We start from the raw sequence: 15040 nt of genomic DNA, 5'->3' as shown, positions 1-15040 counted from the left end.
TGGGTCGTAAACATTGCCAAACGACTAAATCATTGTCAGAATTAAATTCATATACTATGATGACAATTATAGGCTTACGATCATACCTGAGAACGCTCTAGGTTTGATCTGGAGTCTCCAAGGGAAGCCCACCTTCCCAGAGTCTCCTGGCAGAGGAGCAGCATGTAGCCATAGTCACTTCTCAATGCCCACTTGTTTGGGGCTAGTCCTGTCTCCTATTTGTGGCTCACCCTGCCCCATGTGGAGCTAACCATGCCTCCATGGGCTGCTGGCCCCCACTCCCTCGTGAAGCCTCTCTTCCCAGAAGAGGGAGAGCTCTGGCTATCTACTGTTCCTTGGGAAGTTCCCATGAATGATACAATTAAAGTGATACAACTTAATGTGTGACTTTTTGCTTTCTTGAGGGTTCTAGAGTATCTTGGTACTATACAGAATAACATGAGAACTTAAGTCTAGTTGGAGTCACATACAAGCCTTTGAGGGCATGCGTTTGTCCAGGGAGATACCAACTCTATATCGTCAAAGGCAGATTCCAACATACGTTGATGGTCTTGTGTTCTTTCGACTCTTAAAACATGAAATAAAGCATTACTGAATGTTTGACGGAATTCACTCATCAGTGAAGAATTTCGTAACCAATTGGCATTATCTCATTTTACATTCTTTGCGGTCTGTTGGACCTGTATAAAAAACGCGCGTTTGAATGGCAGAACCACTTACCGAGGTATATTTAAGTGCAGTAAAGTTAGCAGCGCTCAAGTGAAAACTTTAGTTTCATGCTTAACGTCATAATTTAATCTGCATTTAACGGCTCTTTAAAGTTTGACAGAAAAGACCATCTTTCCTGGATAACCACTTGCCAGGAAGTCATCAATCTTTTTTCTGCTGATTTCCCTAGACTATAGAATATTAGCTAAAAAGCTGAATGATTGGGCGCTAAATTAGATGTAATTCTAACTAAATTCCTACAGGAGCCATTATTTTAGATTCAATTCTCTCCAGATCTAAAGTAGAAGACTTTCCCAGTGATAAATGACAAAGAACTTGCCCCTTCCCATTCTTGCAATAGGACAACCGTACCCTACAGCTCACAATGGTCTGGAAAGAAGCCACTGATCGCCAGTCCCTGGAAATGAGAACTTGGGCCCCAATCCAATGGAAGGGGCCATTCGAGCCCCCAAGCCCACAAGGGCCCAGGTACAGGTAGTGGGCCACTACAACCCAGTCTGGGGTAGCAGACCATAAGGCCCAATGAGAGGGCCAGGACATACCTGGGAAGCCGGGCCCCCTGCTTGCCTGTGCCCCAATGGAGATCTCCACCTGGAGACTCCTGACCTTAATAGTATTAACCCCTTAATGACAAAATGCATTGTTTTCAATGGGTTTAGGGACCGTCCATTGTCCTTAAGGGGTTAATCAGAATTTATACTGAGTGCATATTATTTCATGGAATGTCAGTGTTAGTTTCATGATAATGTTCAGAAAAAAGGGTAAACATGATGTGAAACAGTTACTTTTTTTTTAATCAAGGTACAATGTATCGATCTGTCTCCCGTTCTGTTTCTTGCAGCTCTGCGGCTGTGGACTATTAGGAGTGGGAATATGGCTGTCGGTTTCGCAAGGAAACTTCGCAACATTTTCTCCCAGTTTTCCATCACTTTCAGCTGCAAATCTAGTGATTGCCATCGGGACAATTGTGATGGTGACTGGTTTTCTTGGCTGCTTAGGTGCTATCAAGGAAAACAAGTGCCTACTGTTAAGCGTAAGTTTCAATATCTTTATGGGGTGACAATAAAAGGCTACGAAGGACCAAAAAAAAGGTGCTGGTCCACTTATCCAAAAACATTAATTTCACTATCTAGTATGTTAAGCTTAAAAACAGTAGCAGATCTGTTAATTTCTCGATTTCCCTGGATTTCACATCTGCTTTTCTTTGTGTCTCATGGCAACTAAGTGTTCCCTTTAAAAAATATGAAGTTGAGTTTTCTTCAACTGGAGTATTTAGTCTCATAACACCTTTCATGGGTCCCACATAGAGCTTACTGTGACTTTCCAGGAGTTTGCGTGATCTCCCGGAGGTTAAACATCCATTAGTTTGTTTTTTTTATTGCATTGTTTGTATATGTTTTAAAACTCTATATTATAGAAACCAATGAAATCGTCCCATTTTCATTGAATGGACAACTACCTTCCAGACTATGGTCCATAATCACTTTTATAAAGCATTCCCATAGTTTCTTATACTGTAGCCTAAAACTATACGACTGTCTGTGATAATACAGCTATAATTTTATTATAAAATACTAATTTTTTGCTTTTCATTTTTGCAGTTTTTCATCATTTTGCTGATAATCCTTTTGGCAGAGCTGATTATGCTTATCCTGTTCTTTGTGTATAAGGATGAGGTAAGATATGTATATTTTATTACATGAGCCTTCTGCCCGTAGGGCCTGTGATTGGTTCCACACTAACTATGAGACAAGGGAAGACAAGGCTCTATGATGTCATCATTTACTGCCGTGTCATTATTTTACATGGACACATGAGAACTCTATAAATTGCGTTACCCACAGGGGAACATTATGACATTTTAAAGGGACCACGTAGCTATCATTACACCATAACTGACGTGTCGCTGTTAAAGAGAAGAGAGAGACATTAACAAAGCGACATTGTTATCCGGATTTTAATATTTCCAAAAAAAAGAAAAAAATACATTCAGTCTTTGATGAAGCAAGACAAAAAACAATTAGAAAGAACACATTTATTATTTTGTATAAGTACAGATGTTTAATTTTTCTAAATTGGGCTCATAAAACAATTATATTTTTTAAATGTAACAGTGCTTTTTAGCTATTTGCTGTTTTAAATATTCACTTGAAACAAATTGCAAAATAATAAACAGCTGTCGCTAGAATGCATTCTAGTTGCTTGTTTTTTATTAGTTTTGACATTATAAAAGTAGAAAGAGATTTTGTCGATTTTAGTCCTTTTTTTTTTTAATGCTGTCAGCTGAAGAAAAGAAGTCATTTTAGTTTTTATCCGATCTGTCTGATGTCCCTATAGGAAGCGTTGAGGCAAATGTGGACACATATATGGAACATTAAAGTTCTCTGATTGATGAATGAATAGTAATGAATGAATAATTTGAAACACAAAGCCCTGGTTTGTCAAGCCTGCCACATCTTTTTACATCATGTTTAGCAATTGGAAATGGTCTTTAATCTGACATAAAACCTCATCAGCTGAAACCACCATTCTGTTAGGGTAACTATTGAAGCTACATGACACAGAACGTGATGGCAGCTCAAAAAAGCCACCAGACCATATGTCCTTCTCGTCAGAATTTCATACTCAGTAAGGCTCCGTTGAAAAAAAAACATTCTGTATGGTAGCTTCGGCCAAGAACTACCCATGGCCACCTGAGCCAACAAGACCTCCACCATCAATGGACAGAGTGGATGGCGTTGAAGAATGTGTCCTCATGAATTTACGAGATTATGCCTCACTCTTCGTAGCTTTTAATAATATATCTGAAAAAGAGCAACGTCCCCATATAAAAGTGCGTAGAATAAGTGAAGGAATAAAGAACAGAGAAAAAAAAATACAGCAAATTTGATTTTTGTTCATTACCTGTCTTATTGCTTTTAAGTTCTTGCTATAGAAAAATGCACCTTTTTTGGATTATTATTGATTTTACTTCTGGTTATGAAAGGAGCATTTGCATATCAAAGTGAAAGAATGTTTACAGGAATGTTTTATATGAAAAAAAAACCCAATTGCCACAGCATCTAAGAGGATTTGATAAACTAATGATGCTGGCAAAAAAAATAAAAACTTCAAAGATTTTGAAGTGTTTTTCTTTTATTAAAAACAGTAGAGTGGGTAACGAAGGAAGACATAATGGGTCCCATTAAGACCAATTAAAACTGTTTTATATCTAGTCAGAATTAGAAATCAAAGATCATGGTTGAAAGAAGAGTTTGGAAAATATACGCAATCATTCGATTTGCTTCATGGTCATTAATGAAGATCATGGTAGGAATATTTTAATGTAATCTAAGTTTTAACATAACTTCCTCTGACCAGTTTTAGAATCCATGAAAAAGTAAGTTACCTTGGATCCAGTGCATGGTCAACTAATCAATGTTCCTTGCATGGCCTGTCTAATGCATAGAACATTTAGTTCTAGGTATCATTTTTTAATTATTATTATTATTTATTTATGTATTTATTTTTCATTTATTCTTGGGATTTGACACATTTTGGCCAGTGAAATTTCTGTGTAGCCGCTCCGTACACAGCATGATTCACCAATCTATCTCCCACAAACTGGAAGACACTCACAGATAACCCCCTTTTTTGAAGGTGACCTTTCAGTTGATTAATTCATCCTTCATTGGTAAATGACATTGACCCCAGTCCTTTTCTTACAGTGACAGTAATAGACTTTGACAGCATTCATTCATTCTACTCCTAACAAGAAAATAACATTTGTTAGAAGTAGAATGTCTTGAATGCTCCAGTCTAATACTTAAGTCAAATTTTGGGATCAAATAAGTACCTGTACACAAAGTCCATGATGTGCCTCATATTTTTTTTTATTATTAATGGGAAATAAGGGTAAGATTTCTAATAAAAATGACATTAGCTTTGATACATATCCACAACATGGTATTTTCTTTCCTTGCCTGAGAAAATATAAATAAAATTATATTCTGTATGGAGAATTTTGGTTGTTCTGTTCCACCAAGTATATTACTCATGGGAAGCAATAAATGCAACTAAGTTAAGGTAGAACTTTGAGCCATGGTTTTAAAGTGCAGACCAGGGGCAAAGTTCTAAATGGAGAGTTGGCCACATGGAAACCACTGTAACATTCCTACTTATTGTTTCACATTTGCAATGGAATTCTTTAACACCTTAATGACAATTGACATGCCAGGCACGCCACGGAAAAACATGCAGATAACGACAATGGACGTGCCTTAGAAAGCAATCAACAATATCAAGACCAAAAAAAGGGTTTCGTTTGGTTTCAGGAGCAATCACAAACGCCATATTGGGAGACAGCATGACTTTCCCAAGATGGCGGCACCCTTCTACTGGCTTAAACCAATGACAGTAAAAAGATTCCAAGAGGGTCTGCCCAGACCCTCCTGACACCTCTGAGCCCCCTCAACAGGTACTGCAAACGTAAGGGGAACCATCCAGTTTAAATGTTAAGTGAAATTTACAATTCAATGTGTATTAAAATTCCATCCCAACAATATTACAAACTGCCATCCATGAATAATATGGGAATGATCGAGAAAGTGAGAAGAATTAGCATATATTTGCTATTATATCTATAGTTGCATATATGTATCAGTCAAAACAAGCTGATTTCCAGTGATTTAACCTTTTAATATAGTTATATGTCTATTAAAATATAAATCATTCTTCAAATATAGATAATGTATTAAAATGCATTACATAAAAAGAAAAAATTCACATATTAACAAAATGTAATAAAATGTATAATTAAACTATATATTCTATAAAGTTTAATTATAAATTTTATTACATTTTGTTAATATGTGAAATTTTTATTTTTATTTAATGCATTTTAATATAATATATATATATATATATAATTAATAAATTATATATATATATATATATATATATATATATATATATATATATATATAAATTGCATATTAGGACAAAAGATGCTTAAAACTATAAATTCAACCAATTTGGGAGAAAAAAAAAGTCATGGTATCCAGATGTTTAATGTCCAGAATCAGGGTGAGATGCTCAATTGGTTTTTCATTTGGGAGAATTTGGTTCACAGAACTTACATTAAATCCGCTCCATTGCACTTTAATTGAGTCTTACTCCTCTGACTACACTGCAATTGAGACCATTTTAAAATGTATTAGCATTAAAGAAGTGTAGCTTGCATAAGATTTCGGATAACCCGCTGCCCTTTTTTTAAACAACCCGTTGTTCTATAAACTCATCCTTGGAAGAAAAAAATCATCCAGCCACAGTTCATATATTTGACTTTGTCATGATGTTTAAAGGTCACCCCTATCTTCATTTTTACAACTATATTTATGTGCCTAGTGGGTTTAAAGGAGTTTTTTTTTTTTATTTTTTTTTTTTTTGGTCTCAAAGGTCAAATTTTTTTTTTATTCATCCCTGGAAGAAATCATTGAACCATAATTAACTGCTTCTGGAATTCATAAATCAGACTCATAAATCTTCTGTACTTTTTCCTCTCTTGATAAATCAACCAGTGGCTTTTCCTAATTCATTTCGGAATAGGGTTGTATAAATTATAATGCAAAGTAGTAAAATAAGACAATGGCAGATGAATTATGTGCTGTTACCGTTTATTGGAGTAATTCCTTTGACAGAAATATTTAAAAAAAATAGAAAAAAAATACTTCTAATAATGTTTGAGAATTATGTTTAATTTTGTTTTGTTTATAGCTAATTTTACAGTCCACACTATTATTCTTTTAAAAGTTTTTCCTATCTGCTTACGTAATCATTAAATTACATTATAGTGCTTGTCTGCTTTCAAGTATTTGCATCTTTGTTACTTTTTTTAAACTAAAAAGAAATGTCCTCATATTTTTCTTCTTTTTTTATAATGGGCAAAAGCCAAAAAAGAGGTCTTCCGAAGTACATATTGTAAGACTCACTTTCCAGAATTTACAATTTCAAGATGTTTTTTTAGAAGTTTTCACATATCAAAAAATGTAAATGTCCCAAGAGGAGGAAGCTAAACTTTTCATGCATTTCTATGCATGAGGGGGGATGTATAGGATGTGACATTCTGGAGGGTCTTTTCGGCTTAATAACCTGGTTCCTTTGATGGGCAGAATGACAAGGTTTGGGTTTGAAGGACATTAGGACATCTAGAGTATGGGTGGAACATCCGTGAACAAGTAAAACCAAGTGACCATCCCTAGTCGTAACTCATGCCAGCATTCAAAAGGAGGTAGTTCTGATCTCTTGGCATCATAATTCTTGGTGGTCCATCATTCCGCATTTGATTTTAAGTCTCCAAATCATCTAAGTCAAGTTTAAAGCCTCAAATATCACTTCATGTCACTTAATTCCAAATTTCTGATGGGCAACTTGAGGTAGAAAATGTTTAAATCCATCTATTGTTGCTTTATAGGGTCTGTTCCATTTAGATAACCCATTACTTCCGCTTTCTAGTATAGTAGATACATAATAATAATATAATAATAATAATAATAATATAATTTTATTCTTTACTCTGAAGTTTTAATCAAATAAAACCAACACAGAAACTTTAAGGAAGCATTTTAATTTTCTATGACAACTTACTATCCGTGCCAACCTTTTCTTCGTTAATGTATTCCAAGGAAATATTATGAGCATTAAATCATTAAAAAAAATCATTTATCGGAAAGGTTTGGGGCATTTAACATAATGATGCTCCTAACACTGCGTTTAGTTATACAAGCGTTAAATTCCGAAGAATAGGTGGAACGCTACCTTGAGTAATATAATTGTGACGTGAAGCTGTGTTACGGGTAAAATAATAAATAAAACTAAAAGGTTTGTTGCTAAGAAAAAAATCTCCTTTTCTGTGTACTTATTCCACTGTGTTTTCTTTTTCTCCCATAGATCAATGAAAATGCAAAGAAGGATCTGAAAGAAGGTTTATTGCTTTACAATACGGAAAATAACGTTGGACTGAAGAACGCGTGGAACATTATTCAGGCTGAAGTAGGTTCCTTGGTTCTCCTATAGGCGTATATTGCTTCTCAAAGAACAATTTAACAATAGAATAAACTGATTAAAAGATGATTTAAGTATAGATTGAAGTATAGATTATTATTACCAGTGATGAAAGGCAAATTAAAGTTCCTTTCTTGGTTGTGATGAGGCAAATTGAAAGTTAGTAAGTTAAGGTTAAGTAGCTGAACTTCCACTGTTTTGAACTTCATTAATATGCGGAATGTTGAAATTTTGCACATTTCCAGTTGTTTGCCCAGTATTCTAATTAGTCAGTAGGCCAAGAAGAAAAGTTTACCAATTCGACCCTTCGTCTATAATAATAATAATATTGTGTATAATTGTGAATATATCAGCCTAAGTCCCATTTAACGGTAAGCACAAAGACCTCTACTATAAACGCGGACAATTTACGGGGTCAATTCACTAGACCAGGAGTGCAAAAGTACTTACTTTGTAAGTAAACGCAGCCAATGAGCAGCAGAAATAGAGCTCCGATTGAAATAAATGGGAGCACTTTTTTGTATATGTGTGGCAGGGGTCTCATTAGACCCCCCTCGGGCAGCATGAGAAATGGTGGACAGATGGGGGAATAGGTAAAAGGGGGAAAAGCATATGGCCGATTCTGCAAAATCCTTCTATACATTTGTAGTAGGACCACATGATTATTTAACCCCTAATGACAAAGCCCGGACACGTACGGGCTCAAAATGCATTGTTTTCAATGGGTTTAGGGACCGCCCATTGTCCTTAAAGGGTTAAAGAGTGCATACGATGGCTGGAGTTTCTCTTGAAGAGCTCACACGAGAATTCTACCATTTCTGTGTTTTCTTCGACTCTCAACGTAACACCTCCGAATGTCAAAGAGCAATTCCCAGTATATTTTCACTTCTCGCTGCCAATCATAGAGAGATGATGAGGAATAACGGCAGGTGGCTCTCATAATTACAGCATATTATTTCACAAAACGGCCAAATCATAATCTGTGTATTTCACACAAAAAAAGACATTTCTGAACATGAAGCTGTTTTTGTGCCTGTATTTAGATATAAATATTATTTCTTTTACATTTATTTTTTAATGTAGATGCAGTGCTGCGGAGTTACAGATTATACAGATTGGTATCCAGTAATGGGCGATAACCACGTTCCAGATCGATGCTGCATGGAGAATTCCCAGGACTGCGGTCATAATTCCACCGGTTTAGTGTGGAAAACGGTGAGTCGAGACTGTCCATCCTTTTTATCTCCGTGTGGTTTTACTCTGGTTATCGGCTGTGAATCTACGAACAATTACGTACTTCGGTGTTTGACTAACCTAATTGGGTAATTGTTTAAAGTTACGTTACATTAAGGGTTATTTTAATAGAATTTTTTCTTTAAAAAGAAATGTAGTTCCACCAGGCTGGCGAAATTCCCGTTGTATGGCTACCTTCTTTGTGGCTATCCCGTAAGTATTACCCCAATGAGGCCGATTGGTAGTCTATCCTACAGACACTTCACGATTTAGACTTCTCTATACCTTGCAATGTATATTGTTGGCCATCACAATGATGCGGTAATTATAGAGTTAATGATAGCTGTACAACTAAGGCTCTAGCGGACAGACATTATTCTTTGACGCTCAAATTAATTAGTGGAATTTTGGATAATAATAAGGCATTCTGTAGTTACTGCAATTAGAAACTGAAACTTGTTTTTTTATGTTTTTTTATACATTTTATAGGGTTGCTACGAGAAAGTGAAGATGTGGTTTGACGACAATAAGCATGTTCTTGGCACAATCGGAATGTGCGTTCTCATAATACAGGTACTTTCTTTTTATTCCTTGATTTATATTTCATATAATATGAGTCTTTTCCTTCAATTTTATGGTAATCTTCGTAGGTAAGCTAAAAAAAAAAAAACCAAGAGAATCATTGTCTGCGCCTTTCCGTCACATGCTGTTCGTCTTGTTTTTTTTTTCCAAAATAGGTCACTTGTCTTGGCTCATTTTAATTTGAATTCATCCACCAGTCTGTCTGCCCCTAAGGTTTTTGTCTTTTTCTTTTTTTTTTTATGTAAAACTATGACAGCGAATACCCAGTAACGATAATTAAAAACCCTGAAACAAAGGCCCTGTTGAGTTAAAGTTTGAAAAATATATATATAAAATATATATATATATATATATAATACTGATTTTAAATATATATATATTTTCAAGATAATAAGGCCAATTTTTTTCTTCCCAAATGTATCCATCATAAAACTATTGCATGGCCTCTAGGTGGAACTTGACTTTTCCTATTATTTACCAGATTTTAGATTCCCGAATGTATCAATGTAATGGTTGTCCATATAATCGGATCATCGTCATGACACGTAATTTAACTTCTATGGTTGGTCTTTAAAAACCTCCACTAACCCAAGTTACGTGATCACATTGGGACCAAATAATTTGCCGATCTCCTCCATCTGCTTGAACCCCCCCCCACTTATATATTTTAATATAAAAGGTACTCGCAGTTCATTGTTCAGTTGATGGGATATACAGGTTCTTTCCCTGAACTAGCTTTTTTTAACCCCTTGATGACAAAGCCCGTACATGCATTGTTTTTAATGGGTTTAGGGACCGCCCATTGTCCTTAAGGGGTTAAACTTTGTTTTAAATCTGTATCAAAGAGGTTAGAAGAAATGTGCATTTGCCTAGAGCAAGGCTGCTTGAGGTTCGCTGTTCATAAGTCCTTTGGAGCTTCATTTAAGAGAATTTATTAACCCTTTAGTCCGACTTGCCTATGTGATGAAATTACATGAGTTTGAAAGCAAAAAGGAAGGCTTCTACAACCTTCACCGGTCCAAACTGTTCTATGGATACAATGACTAAACATAGAACAGCTCCTACTTTGGACACGGAGTCTACACGACATTGAAGTCTTCAACGGTGCTGCGGAAAACATTATGAAAAGAGTTCAGATTTCATAAGGGACCTTGGGATCGGCTCGTATCTCACTTTGTTCAGGATACAGAGACAATGTTCTAAACAGCCAAGGTCACCTCCTTTTTTAATTAAATATCTCGAAGCGTAATTAGCACTTATCTCTAAATGTGTGCATAGATCACATGGCTAAGGCTCTTCTCCAGCTGGTTGATGAGCGCTCAGTGCTAAGACCGAATGGGCCTTATATCATTTTTCTGAAAAGGTTTTTTTTAACTTTCAAAGTTGTTTTTTTGTTAAAAGCTTTCCCCCCGACTTTTTTTTTTGTTATTCCAAACAATAATATAATTAATAGGAATAAAATAAATCAATTACTCAAAAATAGGAAAAAATGTAAATTACCATATGCATTTTCAGGAATATATTTTCACAAATTATTTTCACAAATATTTTCAATTTCTTAATCATAAACATACCCAAAGTTCAGTCATATTTAGTATTTTTGATCGATCCCGTTTTTTCATTTTGTTTTATAAATTTAATGATAAACATACTCAAAGGGGTTTATTTTAGGTTTTTTTTTAACCTTAGAGATTTTTGTATGCCCATACAAATGTTTCTTCTGCTTTGCTTACACCAGTATCCCCTAACATAGTAACATAGTACTTTGGGTTGAAAAAGAACTAATGACTTCATAATAAATATTCGTGAAAGAAGATGATATGACATCATAGTGCACCGAGATCTGAAATGATGTGGTTTAGAAATCCCATTCACTCTTAAGGCACCTTAGGAGCTCTGGAATTTGCTAAACTGCAAATCCCAGGACTCCGAGCCAGACCTTCAAAGATGGACTCTCTTGTTTGAACCTCACACCTTCCAGGGAATAAGGTCAACGGGTCAAACAGCGAATTGGAGGGATCCACATATTTCCTCGGCCCTATACATTCAATTACTATTTCCGTTATTGATGTTGAAGACTTGAGGACTTGACTTTGCCCAGGGTGACGGCAAGACGAGTCTGTGGATTTATTCCAGGAACCTGTATTTCAGCAAATCAGTTCTCCAATTACAAAGAATATGGATTTTCTCCCCTGCCACACTTTTATATTAGATATATCCAATTACCGAGATGACTTCACCCTTTGTCATTCATTTTGATTATGTATTACGAAGCTCCAGCGCTTTCACCTTTTTTATTAAATACCTTAATTTATAGTAAAATACCTGAAATAACATCAGAACTTTAGATAATTAATTGCGCAGGGAATTCAGTTTTGATATTCATTTAATCTGTTAGGGAGGGGGGTCTACGACACTAGAGACCCCATCTCTAGAACAAAGCTGATATAATTGTATTGAGATAATGGAAGACAAGAGGAACGGCCTTCCTGCAGAAGTAGTAGAGATGAATACTTTAAGGCAATTTAAACACGCATGGGTATTACATAAGAGCTGGTTAGGGTTTAAGTCAGACTTGAAAATGGGAGAAATGCTAGGAAAAAAGACTAGCATTTGTAAAAATGTATTTCTGCCTTGAGAGGGTGACGCATGGGACAGCCTTCCAGCAGGAGAGGTGGAGGTTAGTACATCGAGGGAATTCCAACATGGCACAAACAAGGTCTTGCGTTGGATAGGGGAATGGGCAGATTAGATTGTCCAAATGGCTCTTATTTTCCTGCCAAATAATAATAATACGTTTGCCTGTTTAAATAATATAAGTAGAGGCACCCAGTGGGTTAATTTTACTATGATTACCAACGGCACGGCCAGAGCTCTAATTATCATTTATTCAAATGGCCCAAATAAATTATGCAGCGGTCAAATAAAGACTAATCCAAGGTACACGGCAGACGCAAGCCAGGGACAATTAAAATAACTCGTTTATACAAGGACTAGAATAATACAACAAAAAAAAGAAAAACATTATTTTGTTCATGCGCCCCCACCCCCAAATTATCCCCATCTAATGAGCGAATAACTAGGATTTTAATATGTTTTGACAGCGCCGATCTCATTAAAAATGCCCATCCGACATCATCCAGTATTCCAATTTTCAGATACTCTGTATATATATATTTTTTTTTTAAATATTATTTTCCTAAAGCTGTTCATTTTTTTTAATTAAAAAAGGAGATACATTTACAGAGAAAAAAAATGTTATCTTTCGGAAAGATAACTAGACAGAGAAAAAAAAAAGATTTGGTCGGTCTAATTATCTCTTGTTTAGAAAATGAAACGAATGCGCTGAGAAAAGAAAAAAAAATAATGTATTGTCTCAATCTTTTGAAAAGAGCAGCTCTGCTGAGCTATACGAGTATAAATAAAAACATTTTTTACTGATGTTTTTGTGACATCATTATACCGTACAGTATGTAAATTTTTTTCCAGAGTCATTTGCATACTGGGCTGCCTGGTGATGTAAGAAAATACATGGATAGCGGCAACAGACAAGACCCTGTTGGCCCATCTAGTCTTTCCTTTGTTAATCTCTTTATATTTTTTATACGTTGTTAATAATAAGTGCAGTAGTATAAATACTTTAGGGAAAAGGCAGTCTCTGTCCCCAAGAGCTTACAGTCTAAGTATGTACTACTAAGTATGTACTAACCCTTACAATTTTAAAAGTATTGTTTTATCTACACATTAGCAATATTCTGTATAAAAATAGATCTTTTTTAAAAAAAATAATAAAAAATAATACGTGGACCTGTAACTTTGTTACTTTCGAATCCTTACTCTCTCGATCTATACATTTGCTATGACAATTTATACATTTGTTTTATGCGTAGTTGACAGATTTGATTTATAGAAACCCAAATATATTCGGTATATGTTTTTTATCGCTTTAACAGGAGGTTGTCAGGCGTTTGATAATTATCTAAAGATTTCACAATATTTTATAATGACACATTTTGAAACTTTACCGCTCAGCTGTTCGAGTTTTAGCGGCAGGTATAATAGCGTTCAGCCTTTATGAGCAGGGAATGATAGTCATCTCCCTGGCGATCCCAGGTTTCATCATTAAGATTTTTATTCCTTCTTGAAATAGTAATAATATTAATAAAGTAGATTTAGTAGTGATGGACTGAAAGGACTGGACGGATGACGTATAGCTAGAGTTATACAAGTGGTATTGCTATATGTAGGGACAAAAAAAAAAATACGTAAACAAATATATAAAGAATATTTCAACCAAAAAAATAGTATTTTTATCTCAGGAGCATGTCTAGGACTATAGTGACCATGTAAGCAGAGCATTTATGACGGGAACCGTAAAAATCGATGTTGAAACATCAGTGAGGAATCAGACTTGGATATGTGATCAGTTAATGGAGCCCAAAACAATTGCTTGCTTTGATTGTATGGTATGATGGCCAGTTGGCACTGGTCCAAACTGTGGATGCCACCGGGAGATCTGTCCTGGTAGGAAGCTCTTCTTCTGCCGAGACTAGAGGGGAACTTGATTCTGATGACTTTAAAAACAAGTGGACCAAGTGAAACATGTGGACCAACGGTATGCAGGTGATGAGATATTGGTATACATGGAGGCATCTCTATGACCTTCACTCATCCACCAGTGATAGCTGCCTTAGGTTGCCCAACCTGATTTAGTCAAATTAAGGTAAAGGACAAACAGTAGTTTTCTGTTTTGTTGCGTGTGAGTATGTATCAAACATCTAACATGATGAAATGTTCCTTTACATTTTACTTCTAGATCCTTGGCATGGCCTTCTCCATGACACTCTTCCAGCAAATACACAGGACTGGTAAAAAATACGATGCCTGAGGTCTTCTACAGGACAATTGCATCAACATAATTTGCCATAAAAAAAAAATGAACAAGGCCCAAGAAAGAAAAACAACACCGCAAAAAAAAACACTGTCCCGAACCCCGATCTGCTTCCCACTAACCCGACTTCGTTACTTGACTCATGTTTCTGCGTTATTGCATTTTGCTATTAATTTGCCAAAGAAGGAACTATATACAAAAAAAAAAAAAAGTATTTGCCGACCTGCTCTAACAATCTTCTTGAACTCGAAAGAAGAAGCTTTGCTTACTGATACGCTTAAAACTTTTACCAGTACGATACGGATGATAAGCTTTGGCTTCAGTCAACAACAAAGAGGAAGACGTTACAGCCATTGAAAAACCGGTACCCAAGCTCAGAGGCTGCCGGTTTGCATGGATGGACTGCGATTTTTTTTGTACTTAACTGAATATGTTTTGTTACTGACTTAGATTAGAACTAGCAAACTCATTATACGTGTATTTTTTTTTTATTATTCATCCTATTTTAATCCAAAAAAATACCGTGTGATCTTAAAAGGATGCACTCGACGTAAAACAAAAATG

General features: G+C 35.5%; 1 protein-coding gene across 1 annotated transcript in view; it reads left to right on the top strand.

Moving 5' to 3' along the window:
• Positions 1-14473, top strand: part of LOC149287278 (tetraspanin-9) — a 71124-nt gene extending 56651 nt beyond the window's left edge. The window contains exons 2-7 of the mRNA XM_089493075.1: positions 1571-1762; positions 2331-2405; positions 7657-7758; positions 8854-8985; positions 9493-9576; positions 14402-14473. Coding sequence (XP_089349201.1) covers positions 1571-1762; positions 2331-2405; positions 7657-7758; positions 8854-8985; positions 9493-9576; positions 14402-14473 — 657 coding nt within the window. The remainder of the gene's footprint in view (positions 1-1570; positions 1763-2330; positions 2406-7656; positions 7759-8853; positions 8986-9492; positions 9577-14401) is intronic.
• The last annotated feature ends 567 nt before the right edge of the window (positions 14474-15040 follow it).

Source organism: Sceloporus occidentalis, unplaced genomic scaffold, assembly GCF_023333645.1.
Source record: "Sceloporus occidentalis isolate IW3139 unplaced genomic scaffold, rSceOcc1.0.p SCAF_62, whole genome shotgun sequence".
Lineage (NCBI taxonomy): Eukaryota > Metazoa > Chordata > Lepidosauria > Squamata > Phrynosomatidae > Sceloporus > Sceloporus occidentalis.
Note: the sequence above shows the minus strand (reverse complement) of the source record. Positions and strands in the feature narration are given on the sequence as shown.